The sequence below is a fragment of the Lethenteron reissneri genome, chromosome 26 (genome assembly GCF_015708825.2).
Source record: "Lethenteron reissneri isolate LAM-NWPU_2019-01 chromosome 26, ASM1570882v1, whole genome shotgun sequence".
Classification (NCBI taxonomy): domain Eukaryota; kingdom Metazoa; phylum Chordata; class Hyperoartia; order Petromyzontiformes; family Petromyzontidae; genus Lethenteron; species Lethenteron reissneri.
In genome coordinates, this window is record NC_083804.1 from 18,991,883 (window position 1) to 19,011,156 (window position 19,274).

General features: G+C 48.1%; 2 protein-coding genes across 6 annotated transcripts in view; both read right to left on the reverse strand.

The window, feature by feature from the left end:
• Positions 1–1,674: 1,674 nt before the first annotated feature.
• On the reverse strand, positions 1,675–8,276 carry RPS3A (ribosomal protein S3A). Its single transcript, XM_061560401.1, has 6 exons — positions 8,127–8,276; positions 6,039–6,142; positions 4,737–4,924; positions 4,141–4,349; positions 3,140–3,249; positions 1,675–1,958 (listed from the first exon to the last, which is right to left on the reverse strand). The coding sequence occupies exons 1-6, from the start codon at positions 8,186–8,188 to the stop codon at positions 1,807–1,809; spliced, it is 825 nt and encodes a 274-aa protein (XP_061416385.1). The 5' UTR covers positions 8,189–8,276; the 3' UTR covers positions 1,675–1,806.
• Positions 8,277–12,013: 3,737 nt separating this feature from the next.
• Positions 12,014–19,274, reverse strand: part of PDE9A (phosphodiesterase 9A) — a 32,071-nt gene continuing 24,810 nt past the window's right edge. For 4 of the 5 annotated variants that reach the window (XM_061560406.1, XM_061560404.1, XM_061560403.1 and 1 more), the window contains 9 exons: positions 18,852–18,926; positions 17,572–17,658; positions 17,271–17,375; positions 16,938–17,020; positions 15,838–15,994; positions 15,259–15,372; positions 15,032–15,136; positions 14,606–14,734; positions 12,014–14,002 (listed from right to left, as the gene is read on the reverse strand). In XM_061560406.1, the coding sequence (XP_061416390.1) occupies positions 13,862–14,002; positions 14,606–14,734; positions 15,032–15,136; positions 15,259–15,372; positions 15,838–15,994; positions 16,938–17,020; positions 17,271–17,375; positions 17,572–17,658; positions 18,852–18,926 (996 nt within the window). In that variant the 3' untranslated portion in view covers positions 12,014–13,861. The remainder of the gene's footprint in view (positions 14,003–14,605; positions 14,735–15,031; positions 15,137–15,258; positions 15,373–15,837; positions 15,995–16,937; positions 17,021–17,270; positions 17,376–17,571; positions 17,659–18,851; positions 18,927–19,274) is intronic. The other variant, XM_061560405.1, reaches the window with a different exon arrangement.

The window sequence follows — 19,274 nt, forward strand, 5'->3', positions numbered from 1 at the left end:
TGTGTCCAGAGAAGGCCGATTTATTTAGTACAGTGAGTCTTTCAGGACCTACAATTACACGGAGGATTGAAGAAATGGGAGACAATTTGCATCAGCATTTGCAAAACTCCACAAAAAAACTTTCCTATTTTTCCTTGGCACTCGACGAAAGCAATGACGTTCGTGATTCTGCACAACTTCAAATTTTTATTCGTGGGACGAATGACTATTTCGAAGTCACAGAAGAGCTTGCTGCACTGCAAAGCATCAAAGGAACAACTACAGGAGAGGATATCTATGAAAAGGTTTGCCAAACTGTGAAGGCTTTGGAGCTGAACTGGGCTAAACTAGACTGTGACAACTGATGGTGCTCCTAGCATGGTGGGGTCTAAGAAAAGAGTAATTGCTCGCATTAACCAAGAGATGGACAAACATAACCATTCTCATCCAATAGCCATACACTGCCTTATCCACCAAGCGCTGTGTAGTAAATCACTTAAGTGGGACTCTGTTATGAAAATTGTGGTATCTTGTGTTAACTTCATTAGAGCTCATGCCCTAAACCAGACAATTTCAGGAATTTCTGTCTGAGATAAATGTTGACTATGAAGATGTTCTGTACCACACAGAAGTCCGTTGGCTGAGTCAAGGGAGAGTTTTGAAACGTTTCTATGACTTACTTCCAGATTACAGCTTTTCTGCTTTCAAAAAACAAAAAAGTACCAGAGCTCAATGATGCAGAATGGAAATGGCACCTTGCCTTTATGACAGATGTAACAGAGCTACTCAAGTTTCAATGTGCAACTTCAAGGAAAGGGGAAGCTCATCTGTGATATGCAATCACATGTCAAAGCATTTCAAGTAAAATTAGGCCTCATCAAACAAGTGAAGGAGGAAAACTTCTGCCATCTCCCCACAACTCAAAATTTGTTAGCGGAAAAACCATTGGTTGCATTCCAAAACAAAACATGTGGATTCACTGGAAAAATTGCAAAAGGAGTTCCAATTTAGATTTAAAGAGCTTTATCTCCATGAACAGGACATACAGCTTTTCCGTAACCCATTTTCTATTGACATTGAAAATGTGGATACAATTTACCAAATGGAACTGGCTGAACTGCAGAATTGTGACTGAAAGACGCATTCAAGTCAAGCAGCCTTCATAATTTCTATGCATCTCTCCCCTCAGACATATCCTCATCTCAGGAACCATGCACTCAAAATGGCAACCATCTTTGGCAGCACTTATGTCTGTGAACAGACTTTTTCCAGAATGAAACATTTGAAATCTCCAACCAGATCTAGACTAACGGATGCACACTTGCATCACTTGTTACGACTAGCAGTGACAAATATGGAACCGGACATTGACCATCTCATTAGCCAAAAGCAGGCCCATAGTTCCCATTGAAATACTGGCAAGTTTGATTTAACTTTACTTGTTCTTCATTTTAAATATTGTATTTGTTCCCGTTTTGTTTCTTCACTTCAAAAGAAGATATATGCAGTGTGCATAGGAATTTGTTCATAGTTTTTTTTAACTATAGTCCGGCCCTCCAATGGTCTGAGGGACAGTGAACTGGCCCCCTGTTTAAAAAGTTTGAGGACCCCTGGTCTAATGCATCATTACATGTTTCATACGTTCCCACTGCAGACCAGCAAAAACACACACAAACACCGACACAGACAATAAAGTTAAACTTTCCATCTTTATTTGCGCTGTACAACGCAATTTGTATTCACACACAAGCCGCGAGATGTTGCATGGCAGGGTGTGCGCATTGGTGTTTGTGGTGGGGGGGTGTGAGGTTTGAGCGGTGGTGGCGCTCACACCGTGTCCTGCACAGGCGGCTCGTAGCCATCCCCGCGGTCCACCTTGGTGCTGCTCGCCGTCCCCTCGGCATCGCCTGCAGCGCCTGACGCAGGCTTTGCGGCCGTGCTGGCGGCACCCTCACCGTGCAGCTCCATCAACTTTCCCACTGCACACGCAAACGCCAACAGTTAATACAGCAGCAGCAGCCTGGCCATTACGAGACAAACTTCTTGTGTTCTTGTGTCACTAGTCTTAATGTGGATCAGAAATTGATATTAACAGATACAATGGAACAAAAGCTGAAAAATGCACAAAGGATCATAGACAGGTGCATGCTTGGAATTACACTTGAGGCAGGAAGAGGATTGGAAAACACAAATTGCCGACATCATGCTGTGAAGTGGGCTTGGTCAAGACAACCACTGAAATGGATCGATGAGACCAGCTCATACGCAGAGCTAAATGGATTGTTGCATCACTGGATTGTGAGACACGATATGGGGAGGCCTTCACTCAGCAGTGGATAAAACATAGCTGATTATTTTAAATACTGTACTGTAATATTGCAATTACTACAATAAACTACAAAATATTATTCATGTTTCTGGAATAATGAAGCTGCATTTTCCTTAAGTCTGCCTGTTCTTGAAGCCACGAAAGGTATTAGGTGAGCATCACTAGTTTTCGCACAGCACGGTTGACTACATTTAATTAACAAAAATATATTTTGGATTAGGTCATGTAAAAATGTCAACCCTGATCCACCCAACAATCAATTAATAAAAGTGGCGTGTGAATCAAGTGCCACATTTATTACTGCTTCAGCACACTGGTGTGTTTCAGAGTATTCTCACATTTAAATGGGTGACGTTTCACTGGAGATTATTTCCAGCATCAATGGGTTGTTAATAGCTCAGATGGAGTAAAAGTACTTTCTGATCCAGGGATCTTAAGTAGATGTCATACCATCATTGGCAGACATGCATGTTATCTAATTCATAATTAGTTGATTGGTTATGATTGACAGGTTAGTGTAATACCTGCTAAATTAAGTGATTATCTTTATCTTGTTTTAACTGCCTGGTTTGTATAGTTATGTTCGTTCCATTGGTGCCACTTGCACAAATGGTGGCGTGTAAGATTGATTTTAATTGATGAATCAATGTCTCACTTCACCCCTTAAACTCGCATTACTCTCATCACAATTTAGCACTTAAATATCACTGTGGTACCTTCAGCTGAAATATTTTTTCACTCATGGAAATCTCTCACCCTACCATATGAAATTGCAGGCTCAGGTCTTTCACCACTCACACACGCTATCGCTCTTTCTCCATGGGCACTCACAGTCAAGTTTGGGCTTCTTGAGCGTTTTCACTTTACAGATGTAAACATCGTGCAGGGGAAAGGTCGACTGGCAAGCCTTCTCGATGTCCTTGCCAATGCTGTCAGGAATCCTGCAAACGATACCACACAACAGCCTTTGTGAGCAAACCCCTTTATCTCTCTCACGCACACAATCCCAAACTTTGTTTTCCCCCATACAGAGACCTGGTCCTGTATCATCCTCATTCATAACAATACCAGTCCCCCATTTCCCCAGCGCATGAGAGTCGATGCAAATTTCACCAAAGCTCTCTTCAAAATCCACGTTAAATTCAGTATCCGATAGTTCCTATGCAGCTCCGGTACTTTGGAATTCACTGGGCACAGACGTTGCCCTGTCAAAATATTATAACCTTTCTCCTTGTTATTTTCCTAGCTTCCGAATGCCCTATACAGGGTCAATTTGTGTACAATATATTTTGATTCGTGAATATCATTGCAAGTGCCTGTCTCCCTTAAGCCGTTAAATCCAGCAGGTCAACATGAAGGCATGCAGGATTGCCAAGGAGTTTGGCTGTGTGTATGCAAGTGACTAGACGGAGTACGATCATACAAGAGTTTCATCTTCTTGGTTCTTTCGGTAAAGTCACGTAGAAGGGAAAAAATAAAACATAATAAAATACAATTCTCACGACGTTTCGGCCACAACGCAAGCAGCCGTCCTCAGGTGAAGAACAGGTCTGTCAGAAAGACAGCGTCAGACCTTTCTCTTTTGCGGTGTGGCCGAAACATCGTGAGAATTGTATTTTATATTTATTATTTCCCTTCTACGTAACTTTACAGAAAGAACCAAGAAGATGAATCCCTGCAGTCACGAAAGCTTTAAATAGAAACATACAAGGGTTGTCTGTACATGAGAGTATGTACACAGAGCAAGTGTGTACACGAGCTCACGTACACAGAAGCACAAACACAAGGGTATGTGCGTGCATCAAACGTACGCTCAAAATAGAGAAACTCACAGCTTGTTGACCAGTTCCTTGAGGTCGTTGCTCTGCACCTCGCGTGTCATGATCTCCACCATCTTGCGGCGGATGGCGCGCACCTGCTGTCGCTGCGCGTATGCCGTCTTGCGGATCTGGTTTGAGCGCTTCTTGGTGAAGCCGATGCAGAAGAGGCGCAGGAGGTACCCGTCCGTTGTCTTCACGTCCACGTGTGCCTCGATCATCGTCTGAAGGAAAATCACGTGAAGTGAGGGACGTCACCCACAGCGACAATTATTGCTTATTTTCTCTCCAAGTTTCATTGCAATCGTATGTTTGAAGTGCCAGTGTGAAACTCTCGCAGCGCAGTGCATTACTTTTATGAAAATAGCCAAAAAGAAAATATGACTTTACTACACGCTACCTTCTGCTGTAATTTGCTCAAGACGTTTGTCACATGTAAGAAAAGTTGTAAATTCTAATTTTCAGAGCTGAAAAATTTCTACATTTTATGTTTGAGTGTAATCAGTGGTTAGAATCACTTGAAAACCCAATTTAACCATAGACGATGGAAGCCCAGATTACAACCTACATAGAGGCCTTATACATGTGGTTGTGCATGCTTATGAACCCACCTGCCACTTTTTGACCATGGAGCAGAGCTTGTCGCGCGTGAGGTCCATGCCATGGAAGTTGGTGAGGCAGCTCTTTCCCTGCACGTCTTCGACAATGAGCTTGAACTTACGGAACGCCACCTCATCGTTCTGCAGGTCAGCCAGGCTCGCTTCAAACACGCGGCCCTTCAGGCCGTCCGACGCGATACCTGTGCACGCAGGCATGTATGCAAGAAATGCAATTGAATATCGTGTATTTATCATTCGCGGTTTCTACCTATCGCGGGGCACCTCTTTGTCTATCAATTTAGCTATGGTGGCAGTTAGTTTTGGCCTTTCGTGGGTATACTGTACCCATAAGTACTGTATCTGTACCCGAAAGTACTGATACTGTGGTGTGGGGCAGGCGAGGGACACGAGGCAGTTAGTGGCACCTCAAGCTTTGCCGTGCAAGCATCTTGCAGACAGACTCCCCGTATAGTCTATTAACAGACTATTGGGGGAAGTGCTGTTAGCAAGGACCTATGAAGGCCGGCACATTACAAAAGGGGGAGGGTGGCAAGCACCACGTCCCGGCGACCTTTGTCTCCCCAGTGGCGATGTTTACACACTGCACCAGGTACTCATCTGAGGCTGACGCTCAACCTAGGGGAGGTCCAGGAGCGATTCAGATAATCGTCACTGGTGTTGGGTCTAAGTGGGAATCAAACTCAGGTCACCTGGTTCGTAGCACAGCGTGCAAACTGTAGCACTACCGCTCCCCACTTGCGGACAAACACACATGCACACCAGCTATCATTATCATAATGTATTCAGTATATATACTATTTATAGTCTATGAATTTTTTTGTATCGGGTTTTTACATGTTTATTTCAATCATTTAGATGCTAGTTTATTTGGCATAAAGTACAGTACTTATTTGAATTGTGGTTTTTGGTTTATGTGTACATCACCCCATTATTTAGGCAAGGATTAAGTATTGAATATCGTGGTTTTGGCTTTTGCGGAACTTCCCAAGAACATAACCCCCGCGATATTCCACGATCTCATGTATGTTAATATATTATCATACATTTCAAACGTGAAATAATTTAGATTTTAATTTCCAACAAATCCATAATCAACCGCCTGGTTTGAGTGTATACATGCACATGTTAGCGTGCGTGTGTACCCAAACTGTGGTGTGCCAGCCAATTTGTGCACGTACATCAGCGAGTGTAGTCTGACTACAAGTCTAAAACCTAGTTTGAATGCTTAGTCGTACGAATGTGCAAGCCTGCATAACAAGTGTGAGCATGTGTACATGAGTTTATCTTGCTTACGTGTGCCCTGTGAGCGCGTGACGAGCGTCTTGCCCATGTTGCGGATGTTGAACATGGCTGGTGCCTTCACATCGTACCAGTCCTTCTTGGAGAAGGGGTCCACACTGCGACAAAAGATACACTCGGTTTTAGACTGTTGGGGCAAGTCCTTTGCACGAACACCTATACAGGCCGACACGGCATACAAAGGAGTTGATGGTTAGCACCACACCCAGCCGCCTATGTCTCCGAAGTAGCAACATCAGGTAGTCATTTTAGGCGGTCTACGAGGGACTGGTTCGTAAAATCGTCACTGGCCTTGAGCGGGAATCGAATTCGGGTCACGGGGTTTGAGTTTGCTGCTCGGCGCGCTCAACCGCTACACAACCAGTCCCCACATTGAGGCACACATGGACACATACATGGTCGAGGTACACACACACATCTCACTTACAGCCCTGTAGGGGCATGAAGGTGCGAGATGAGTAGCACCTCATCAGGCAATATTTGTTGTGCATGAAGAATCCAGACTGTCTGGAGAATTCCCATGCAAACGCAGTAATAGTACTGCAGTTTAACCCGTAGGCTTTCGCGACCAATATCATCCATAGTAGAGGTTTTTTGGGTTATTTCGCGTAAATATGTCTTTAAAACCCGCCATGTTGTGGCTTCGCTCTCCAACACACCGGTGTGCTGTACTAGTGACGAATAAAACCCTTACTAGTTGGCTGTGTCGGGTGATGGCGGGTTTTAACGACACATTTATATATTTACGCGATCGAACCCGAAAAAACCTCTATTATGAATAGTACTGCACTTCAAGGTGTGCAGACACAAATAATTGATTTACTGTCTCAATACCATCTCCTTGCCACCTCAGCCCAGATTGTTTGTAATTTTCTAAAATGTTAACCACTAACCCCGGATCCACCTCTTGAAGTGCAGTACTCAGCCAAATGTTCAATATCCTCCACAGCACGTCAAAACAATTCGTACTCGTGCGATTAAATCTATTACATTCGCAATGCCACTGGATATTAAATACTGTAATTGAAACGTTAATACATTAAACTGTAAGGTTCACTCGAATGTATAGCGCACAGGTTATGATTGCGAATAGTATCGTATTGAAATTATTCGTGATTCCCAAGACGCTGCATTTTCACCGCCTGAAAATAATTGTCCTTACATCGCGTTACAATTTGGGCCCGTAAATTAGTCAAAGAACCAAAACATTATCTAAGAATATTCCATCCAAATTATCAGTCACCGGTTACTACAAAGTCCCTCACTACCTCGTTTCATCACCCACGTGCAGCTCACTACATATACAGTATACTGTATATATAACTCGATGATTTAACACAATCCACTCAACACAGCACCACCACGCGGGGCTCGTCGCACTTTTTAACAAAGTTTTACTTACAGCCACGTGCAATTATTCCCTACAGCCCCAGCACGGACGAGATGCCCCCAACTCACGGCGAATACGACTCACGAAAACAAACATCAATCTCATCGCCTAACTTCCAAACGCAGACCACTGATAGTTGAAGAAAACCCTTCATATGTCTAGTGTAATTCACGACTTAATACAATGCACTCGAACGCAAAATGTAGTTAACTAAATTAACAAACCACGTAATCACCCTTTTTCACTGCATACAACTCACGAGGACCTCGACATAATTCATTACCTACTTCACTGCACCGAGTTATAATTTTATTAAAGTTAATCCCAAAAAAGTACATTAAGCACTCAAGTTTAATTCAGGGCCCAGTGCACACCCGGCTCACCCAACAACCGTAACACACGCAGCCATAGCAACATCACCATATCATATGGCAATATCAACTTGACATTTTTCACTTTATTTATATGAACCATCGGCCGAGAGCAGACGAGCACTGGTCGGTGGGGGGGAGCAATTGCCTTCGCCCCCCACCTTCCCTCGATCCTGCACCGAGGCAAGGCCGGGACCCTGCGGCCTAACCCCCGCAATCCACCTCGCATCGCCGCCATCCGAACCCGCGGCGGCCACCGGAGTGGTGCGGCGCTCGGAAGGGATCCTCGCCGCCGTGGCCAGCGCGTTATGAGGCACTTACATCTTCTTCTTGGCGCCCTTCTTGCCACCCTTGGTCAGACGCTTGTTCTTGCCGACCGCCATCGCGTCGCACTTGAAAACCGGAAAGGGAGGTCGCGGGTAGCGCGCGCGGCCTTGTGGGTAGGGGCGGGCGGGAGGGGCTGGGCTGGACGTGACGTCACCGAGTAGTGGCGTCTGCTGGAGAGGGCGCCATCTTTGTAAGGGGGGGAGGTACAGTACAGTACTGGGCGCCATCTTTCTAAGGGGAAGTAACTGTATAATACAGTACTGGGCGCCATCTTTCTAAGGGGGAAGTAACTGTATAATACAGTACTGGGCGCCATCTTTAGATGGGGGAGGTACTGTACAGTGCAATTTTGGACGCCACCGTTGTAAGGGGAAGGTACTGTACAACACAATACAGGGCGCCATCTTTTTAAGGGGGAAGGTACTGTACAATGTAGTACAGGGCGCCATCTTTGCAAGGGGCAATGTACCGTACAGTGCTGGGCGCCATCTTTGTAAGGGGGTGGTGTTACTGTACAGTACGGTGTGAAGAAGGCCCCCTTGCCAGAAACGTCGCCCATTATATATATTTTTTCAATCCAGTGCAATTGACGAATGTGTCGATGATTTGGTGTAATAAATACGGCTAGAGGAGTAACGATTCCTCGATTAGAATCGCAATTGTACACGGGACACGCGGTATCGTGCACATTTACACGCGCGTGACCTCAAAGTGCACCTAGCCTGGCACAAGCGTCGTGGTGGCGTCACCGCTACTGAGTGGCGAATGGTGGTGGGGTGGGGGGCGAACGAATTCAAGGATAGAGTCTCAATTTAAATAGGGATTCTGAACCGGTACTGAATGAATCGGGTGTGAAATATTATTCCTACGAACATTTCAACAAGTTCGTCAATAACACGGTGGCCTAAGAAGGGACAAAATATAACAGGCGACGTTTCGGGCAATGGTCCTTGCTTTCATTACGTTCACTCATGAAAGAATCGCGGAGCCTCAACTCGACTGCAGCAGGGTCATGTTTCCATTAAACACATTGTCCTGCTGCGGAGGGAGCTGCTGGTAGGAACGTTGGGTTGCTCGGTCAATGGCCTGCAGGGTCAACGGCGGCGTGGTGTATTCCGCAAATATGCCCGACTGTGAGGGCGGGCACAAGCCGGCGTGAGTAGGTTAAACGTTGAGTTTTATAAGGGCACCACGGGGTGACCAGCCCCTCCCCACCCAGCCCCACCCCTCCCCCTCCCCACCCACCCCCACCCTCCCCTCCCCACCCAACCCTTCCCCACCCTCCCCACCCACCCAGCCCCACCCTCCCCTCCCACCCAGCCCCTCCCCACCCTCCCCTCCCCACCCAACCCCACCCTCCCCTCCCCACCCAGCCCCTCCCCACCCTCCCCACCCACCCAGCCCCACCCTCCCCTCCCCACCCAGCGCCTCCCCACCCTCCCCTCCCCACCCTCCCCACCCACCCAGCCCCACCCTCCCCACCCAGCCCCTCCCCACCCTCCCCTCCCCACCCTCCCCACCCAGCCCCTCCCCACCCTCACCTCCCCACCCTCCCCACCCCACCCTCCCCTCCCCACCCAGCCCTTCCCCACCCAGCCCCACCCTCCCCACCCCACCCAACCCCACCCTCCCCTCCCCACCCAGCCCCTCCCCACCCTCCCAGCCCTTCCCCACCCTCTCCTCCCCACCCAACCCCACCCTCCCCTCCCCACCCGGCCCTTCCCCACCCAGCCCCACCCTCTCCTCCCTGCACGACGCACGACGCACGACGGACAGACACAACAATCCCCTGTGGGCTGGTGTAACCAGGAGGTTCCTACCAGTACCACACGTACGTAGACGTGTGTGCTTAATGCGAGAGATGTATATATCTTAACACCTTCGATTTAAAGCTTTCGTGACTGCAGGGATTCATCTTCGTGGTTCTTTCGGTAAAGTCACGTAGAAGGGAAGTAATAAAATTATAAAAATAAAACTAAAACATTAATTTTTTATAATGTTTTATTTTTATTATTTTATTACTTCCCTTCTACGTGACTTTACCGAAAGAACCAAGAAGATCTTAACACCAGTTTTAGTTCCTGAAAGGGTGAACGCGATTCTTATGTTTTCATACTTTGATACTGGCAATGATGGTCCCATGTTTGAGTGAATGGAGAGGCACGCGCGCTTATTTGTGGCATCACTTTGCTGTTTATTGTCAATACAGGTGCTCGCTTGTCCATCGTGAAATGTTTTCACTGCACAAAATTGGGTCGGCATGTTTGCACGTATCATTACTGTACATATTGCATTAGGTGTAATTAATATTTTGTTCTGTATTACATCATTGGGTAAATTGCGTCCCCACGTGTTTGTCAGTGTCTGATGCCCCCTGAAGGGGATTTTTGAGTGATGAATGATGAACATTTGCTGCCAAAAGGCTCTTTAATATCTCCACTCTATCCTGTATTCGAGGTGTGTAAACATATTGGGGGTCTCGATCACCAATAAATAAACGTCTAACGTGCATATTCGTGCTTACACAAAGGTTATGTCGACAAAAGAATGTCCAGACCCCGCTAGTTTATTCCGTAGACATGAATTTCACACACTCCCGAAATGCACACTCTCTTTTGTAAGTATGTCATCAAGTCGTGTGGCAATATCAGCAGACCTGCCGCCTTGTATTAATCTTCACAACAGCTCAGCCGCGGGCTGGGTTGCCATGGAGACTCCAGGCACCCCCCCCCCCAAACTTGTAGAGGGGATGGGGGGGGGGACTGAAGGGGGTGGGTGAGGGGGACACAGAAGGGGGTGGGGGGGTGAGGGGGGAACTGGGGGGGGGGGTGGGGGGGACACTGGGGGGGGGGGGTGGGGGGCACGGGGGGGGGGACTGGGGGGTGGGGGGGACACTGGGGGGGGGTGAGAGGGACACTGAAGGGGCGGGGGGCACGGGGGGGGTGGGGGGCACGGGGGGGGGGTGAGGGGGGGACTGGGGGGTGGGGGGGCACGGGGGGGGGTGGTGAGGGGGACACTGAAGGGGCGGGGGACACGGGGGGGGGGTGAGGGGGACACTGAAGGGGCGGGGGACACGGGGGGGGGGGGTGAGGGGGACACTGAAGGGGCGGGGGGCACGGGGGGGGGTGAGGGGGACACTGAAGGGGCGGGGGGCACGGGGGGGGGGTGGTGAGGGGGACACTGAAGGGGCGGGGGACACGGGGGGGGTGAGGGGGACACTGAAGGGGCGGGGGACACGGGGGGGGGGTGAGGGGGACACTGGAGTGGGGGGGGGTGCTAGGGGGGTGAGGTTGGTACTGGGGGGGGGGGGTGAGGGGGACACTGGGGGGTGGGGGGGGTGCTGGGGGGGGTGAGGTTGGTACTGGGGGTGGGGGACACTGGAGTGGGGGGGGGGGGTGCTGGGGGGGTGAGGGGGACACTGGAGTGGGGGGGGGGGGGTGCTGGGGGGGTTGAGGTTGGTACTGGGGGGGTGAGGGGGACACTGGGGGGTGGGTGCTAGGGGGTGAGGTTGGTACTGGGGGGGGTGAGGGGGACACTGGGGGGGGGGTGCTGGGGGGGTGAGGTTGGTACTGGGGGGGGGGGTGAGGGGGACACTGGAGTGGGGGGGGGGTGCTGGGGGGTGAGGTTGGTACTGGGTGGGGGTGAGGGGGACACTGGGGGGTGGGGGGGGTGCTGGGGGGGGTGAGGTTGGTACTGGGGGTGGGGGACACTGGAGTGGGGGGGGGGGGTGCTGGGGGGGTTGAAGTTGGTACTGGGGGGGTGAGGGGGACACTGGCGGGGGGGGGGGGTGCTGGGGGGGGTGAGGGGGACACTGGGGGTGAGGGGGGTGCTGGGGGGGGGTGAGGTTGGTACTGGGGGGGTGAGGGGAACACTGGGGGTGGGGGGGGGGGGGTGCTGGGACGAGTGAGGTTGGTGAGGCTGGAGGCTGATATGCTGCTGGCGAGCTGGTGTCCGTCTAGTTAGTAGATTAGTGGGAGTTCGTGTAGCCTTGGTGGGAGCTGGGTGGTGATAGGCTGGGATTAGTTCGCTCGTGTTGGTTAATTTGGGGGTTAGTGTGAGGAGAGTTCGTGGTGTAATTTGCAAAATATTGAATAAAGTGGTTCTTGCCTGTCCCATGTTGTTGGGAGTTTTGTGCAGTCCCCGACTTCTGCTGAGTGTAGACAAAATCAGAAGCTAGATTTCCACCTCTCCCCAACACCTATTTTTTGATTCGCTGTGTATACAACTTTTAATGCATGTGTATGTATGAAAGGATATTTGAATGCTTCTTTCTTGACGTGTCTGTCAATGCGTACACGCGTCAGTGGATGTAAGTACGCTACATGTTTAAATGTAGGTGCATATGTATATGCATGCATGTGTTTACATGTATACATCACATCTATTATTCACAATGATCCAAAGTCACGGACATTTACAAGCACGTACATGGGTAGTTTAAAAAAACTACCCCACAATGTAAATATTAAAAGGCTCCCATTTGGTGAAAATTCACTTAATTTAAATTATTGGTTACCAATGCCTTTTTACACAGCCACTGAAAGTGCTTTGACTTGGAAGAGAGTTTAATGGATGTGTACATACACGAGGGTAATTTTAGAGTAATTGTCACCATGAATCTTCGAGAATATTTTTCACACCATTTTATATTGGTTTAAGGAAATTGTCACTCTTTGCCATTCTCTTACTAGTTGCCAGTTACTCTGAACAAATGTGTTGATGAAGCCTTCAAATGATTACCCTCAAATCCCCCTCGTGTAGCACAGCCTTGCACTACTTCTGAGTGGTACTTTCCTGTAAACAGTGGTTCTAATTAAGCTTGTTCAGAATAAAACAAACCTGCTCATAATTACCACCCTGTTGTAGCCCACGCGCACAGTAGGACCGTGCACGTTTTCATTTTCGTTGAACCCACCATGCTCTAACTCTTAACAAAAAGTTTTTGTCATCACAGCTGAATATAATAAAAACATCAGGACAGAGTTCAAATTGCTGTGCAGCCTTATGTGGCCAAATATAAATGGGGCTATCCATGTGCACACATATGCATTTACCGATAAGGGGTGACTTGGAGCTTGAACCAAGGCTCTCAGATATTTCTGGCTCAGTGCCCTACGGTGATTATTAAGAGTCTCGTAGGAAAGACACCCAGTCACAAATAAAGAACTCAGGCCCATGGCAGTGCTGCATTAGTTCCTCAACGCAGCCATTAGAAACCCCACGATGGATGCCTCATTTCCACGGCCAGTGGGAACTGTGATGGCTCTGTGCATGCACTGGGCTGGGCCCACTAGCCTGTGTTCCCATGGCAGCCCAACCTGGCCAAACTGATCCCATGGAAATTCAGCACCCTGGTCCCCTGGTTCTCTTAGCAACCCTTTGTCTATGCTTATAGCCAGACTGATGCTGGAATTGGTCATGCTGTCGATTCTTTAATGGAATTACAACCCCAAATGGTGAAAAGTCTTAAAATCACTGGGGGACAATATTAAACTTGCATGCTCCGTGCAGAGGTGGAAGAGTTGGTTGGGACATAGGGGAGGGGGCAAGCCCAAGGAACCTCGTGGCTCATGAAGCATGGGGGCATGGACCCAGGCCCTGGTGCTGTGTCTGGGCCAGCACAGACAGGTTCACATTAGTGATGGAAACGAGGTAACGTACACAATTAGCCCCATACCCTGAGATCAGAGGTGAGGGCTCATTGTTCGGACGTGGCCATTATGAGCCCCTCACTTTGCATCATCCCCTTCGGGGACCTTGTCTGCTGACTTCTTCTTGCTCAGGGTCTCCTGGAGGACGCTGAGCTCCTGATAGTGATCACGGGACTCGCGCAGAGGATGCACCATTGTCTCTTCCATCTGTGGGAAGAGCTGCACACGCAGGCACACATGGACACGCACAGATCAACACGGGATGAATGGCCGTGCTGGTGATGTACAAGGAACTGCCTTAATAGTGTGGATGCTGACACTGTGGGTGTATTAGAACAAATAAGAAAGGAATGTGATTTATTTGGAAGCAATAAAAATGTAGATTTTTTAGGAAACAAAATAACTCTATTCAACACAATTTGAATTTAAGTATCTCAATGTGCTTTACAGAAAACGTGAGCATATTTATTTTACAGAGGCAGTTACAGGCAGAGTAAAAATGGAAGGTATTGAGGCAAGATGTGGATAGCGGAAGGGAGTCTACAAGGAGGATATCCACCGCAGAGATGAAGTCACAAGGCAATGATAGTGACTGTGGTGAGGCCTTTATCTAGTAGTGGATTGTTATTGATGATGATGCTGCTTCTACTACTTTCTATGGTGACGATGGTGGATAATGGTAGTAGTAATGATGATGAAGTTGGCAATGATTTTGGTTACACTACTTCTACTGGTTACAGTGCTGCTGATGGTGAATGGTGATGATGATGTATGTGAAGTTGATGACAATGATGTTTGGAGGGCATTCATCATGCAAGGCACCTGGCTCACAGCTTCGAACAAGGGAATGAGGACAAATGACAGGAAGCCGATCTGGGCCGACGGCTTGGTGACCGTGTCGCGGTCCATGAACGCAGCGAACGGGAGGCCCTCCTGCTTCTCACGGTCACTCTGTTCACACCATCACCACCACCATCACTGTCACCAATATCATTACAATCGCCACTGTCTTTGCTGCCCTTACCATCACCATGATCATCACCAATATCATCACCATCAATACCATTTCCACAATCATATTTACCATCAACACTACCATGTTTACCACCATCAACATCATAACTATCATCAACACTAACACTACCACCATTAACACCTTTATAATGGTGATAGTGATGATGACAACGATGACAGCGATGATGACACAATAATGTTGATAACGCTGATGACGATTGTGACGATGTATACCTGCATGAAGTACTCCTCCAGGAGGCAGTCAAGCCATGGTTCAGAAACCTCCATGGGCCGAACCTCGTTAGAGATGTCGCAGCACTTAATGAGCATCATCTTCAGCTGCTCTCACACGTGCACACAAAGACAAACTGTTTCTTATATAGCCTTTAACAGACTGTTGGGGCAAATGCTGTCTGCGAGTTAATGAATGACTACATGAATGAACGAGTGAGCTGCCTCACGACTTTCATGTGTTCCGGGTTGCCGAAGTCGAAGTCCTTGAGGTATTCCCTGAAGGAGGCGAGGATCTCCCCATGTCGCGCCATGTCCGTGGACAGAATCAGCTCAATCACGCCCTGCCGGCAACAAGGGGTCACACGGAGTTACATGGGGTGCACGGGGTTGCACAGGATCACACAGGGTCACAACAGGCAATAACGGTATTTTATTCAACCAAATACATCCCACTGAGAAGCCTAGATGGAGGGTGAGTCTTCACCTCAGATGCATGACCTGGATTAAAGTCCAGACTGTGGATTCTCTTTTAATCTGACAATTAAATCTGGCAATTAAAACAATCCCCATGTCCTCTCATAACAACACATTCACTACCCGGCACAAAGCTCCTTGGTCTGTTCTGTGACCTCTTAATGCCTTCATCACACTCAGGTCTCGTTTTCAGCAGAGACCATGGATCTCCATAGGAGGATGGCAACACAAGAAGGTTGAAGAAAGGACCATATGCAATCGCCCAGTGCATTGAATGAAGAATCGTGTGCAAGGCCCTAGTGGGTTGAAGAAAGGCGTGCTGCTGGGCCCACCTGGCGGATATGTGTAAAGGCATGGTGCGTGACACCAGAAAGGATGTTGGTCTCGGGCGTGGACAGGATGTGGAAGGCCACGGCCGCGTGGTGGTTTTCAAGTGGCGAGACGTCGTTATAGCGCACGGCCAGCTCTGTGCGGGCGTTCACCTGGTACCTGGGCATGTATGCAAATGCACATTATACCGAAATCTACTGAATTAAAGATGTTCGTCTTTTTCTGATTACGACTCACGAACAAAGACTGAACTATACCCTAAACATCTCAACAAAATCTATTTTCCAAAACGCGAGTTTGGGAGAGCAAGCAAAAGTATAAATCAAGTAATGGGTTGGATGTGACTGTTCACTCAAGACTACGTTTGACAAATGGTTGAATTCTATATTTAAATTATTATTACACTCTGTTAATTTGAAAAGTATTTGTTTTAATTGGCATCACACTACCGTCGATAGACTGAAACATGTTCATCATTCCTCATTGAGCTCGAGAACCGAAACTTGGTAGGAGGGTGTTAGTCGTCTTACTACCACGGTCCATGACCACCGAAAGCCAGGGTTTTTTTTTTGTGAGCGCGGCAGACAGGACTGCCAGCCCACGGCGAGGGTGGGGCACATGCCCAGACCCATGTGCTAGTTAATCGTGGCTTAGGGGTGGATCAAACCAGCAGGTGTCCCCACCGTCATTGCATCACGAGATAAGCCCTGCTCACTCCCAGAGCCGACCAATCAGCCTGTGATTTGCTCTACACACGCACACCAACACGCGTGTGTATGATAAATAGGTGTGTACTGGCCGGTGGTAGTAAATGCCACTGTGGCCACAAAAGGTCCCACGACGGGTGCTGGGAGACCCTGGAGCCCATCTCCATGTGTGGCTCCGAGTTAGTGGTGAACATTACACATTCCTATGGTCAGGGCCTGGATCCTCACAGCAACCACACTGCTGCTGATGGCTTTGTCTTTTGTGTAAATGCACATATGAGATGTGTACAACGCGTGTACACATGTGACTATGAAATGTGTAATGTCCATGCATATATGAAATGGTGTGTACAAGTGAATGTGTGCACGTGTATAAGAGGTATGTGCACACGCACGCGTTGTTGTATCCAGGGTGGTCCAGGTCGTGACATGCGGCCGCAATCATGAGGATCCCTAAATCCATCGCAGTGAAGATTTCCTACATTGTCACCATCATCACCAACAACAACATCACCATCATCATCAATTGCGAACATCATTATAACATCATGAACACATTCATCAATATTATTATCATCACCACCTTCTTCACCATTACCATCACTATCATCAATTACCATCACAACCATCACAAGCTTGACCTCGGCGATCACCATCATTACCCCCATCAGAATTACCACGGTCACATGCAGCACTAGGACATGTGCTCAGATCATCAGCAGCCTCACCTGCAGGTTGCAATGGTGGATGACGCCGTACATCATTTGAGTGACACAGAAGCAGTGGCGAAAGTTGTGGAAGGGGTTGTTCCGATAGTTCTCTTGCACTGCAAGCTGTGCCCCACACAGACACATCCCCGTATAGCCACACACACGTGCATCACAAGTTCACGAGCTTTGAGAAGAGCGACACAGTCATGTCCCCTCCGCTAACCCATAGGACACACGGGGGGAATGGAACAAGGAGCAGACAGCACTGCATCCCTCCAGTCCCAGACACAAGCCATTGGACGCTATCGCTGCCTCTCACCAGCCATCGCTTGAGGGTGATGGGGTTGATGTTGAACTCAGAAACGAGGCCCAGGTCATGGAACATGTGCTCTAGGCAGCTCAGCATCTGCAAGGAAGGACATCATCAATGCCATGAACAATATCATCGACATGTTTATCATCACTGTCATAAACATGATTAAACCTCGCATACATCAGAATCTTTCGACTGGAGGAATCCGATGAGCTATGAAGCTCTTTTTCACAGACGTCCAACAGGACATCTGTGAAACTCGGAAATGTTTCTTCTTTTGAGCTTCTCTCCCTTCCCCTGCCACCCCCTCAAATTCTCTGTCAAACACCGTCCCCAATTAATCTGATTTCACCAGGTCGAAAATTCATCAAATCCCCTTATCGAGTTTCCAGTCACTCGTTGATTCCACGGCTCTATCTCCTACTTAGCGATTTTATTGACGGGGTGTATAGCTCTGAACGTAAGATTGCCCTTAATCACACACCTCACCAATGTCACAAGCCAGACATTTAGAGTTTTTGGGGCAAGATTGGTAATGGAATACAATTACAGTTCTGCTACCTCCCCAGTGCGATCGGTGCACGTGCACTGGCACACGAGCATGTTGCTGTAACGGCCTAAACAGAATTGCGGTATCTACACTATGGGGACCTCATTTGCCAGTAAAAATATGATAATTGGTTCTTTACCCTTCTATCTGGCAACAAAACTGACACCTTTTTGCAAGGAGTCATGTTTGCATAGACCGCAATACCTGCAGTCATAATACAAACAAAAGAACATAACTCTGATAATGTGCACTGTCCTTGAAGCCAAAAGGCGTCATCTGGTCCAACCCATATGAGACTAGGCTCGAAGGAAAGCTGTCTCGGGTGTGGACCAATCAACTTCAAGGACCAGATGACGCCAAAAGGCGTCATCTGGTCCAACCCATATGAGACTAGGCTCGAAGGAAAGCTGTCTCGGATGTGGACCAATCAACTTCAAGGACAGTGCACATTATCAGAGTTATGTTCTTTTGTTTGTATTATGACTGCAGGTATTGCGGTCTATGCAAACATGACTCCTTGCAAAAAGGTGTCAGTTTTGTTGCCAGATAGAAGGGTAAATAACCAATTATCAGAATTGCGGTACCCTGAATGGACCGACTTTCCCACTTCTTCTCTTAATGACCGAACAACGTTAATTTAATGGATTGAATGTACCCTTTATTTAAATAGCAGATGAAACAAACACTTGAAACTCCATTTACTCATTTGCAAAGGCGACAACAAGAAGGGATGTACCTCGTTATGTTCCCATTGCCACACGTCGAATGTTGGCTGCTTGAGTGCGTGAATGGTCTCCTGCGACAGCATGTACTGATGGGGGTGCGAAGGAGAAGGGAAGGTGGACATAGAAACTCCCTTTATCCGTCTAGGATTCTCCGTCAAACGCTTTTCACTTTACGAGCATAAACCACACCTTTCTCACCCCCAATTGCTTTTCCGTCAGCAGCTGTGTCATCGCTTAAAATTGTAGGTGAATAGGACTATGAGCTCAACTAAAAACTTCAACTCGCTTACAGCAGCCCAATAAAAAAGTATTTTGCCAGTCTTATCCGAATTGTGCTGTCGATGTGATGTCATGAGACGGAGTGTCCTTTCAGGAGTTACACAGAATAGTGCAATGCAGTGTGTTACAGAATCACACATCTACTTCCGAGACCC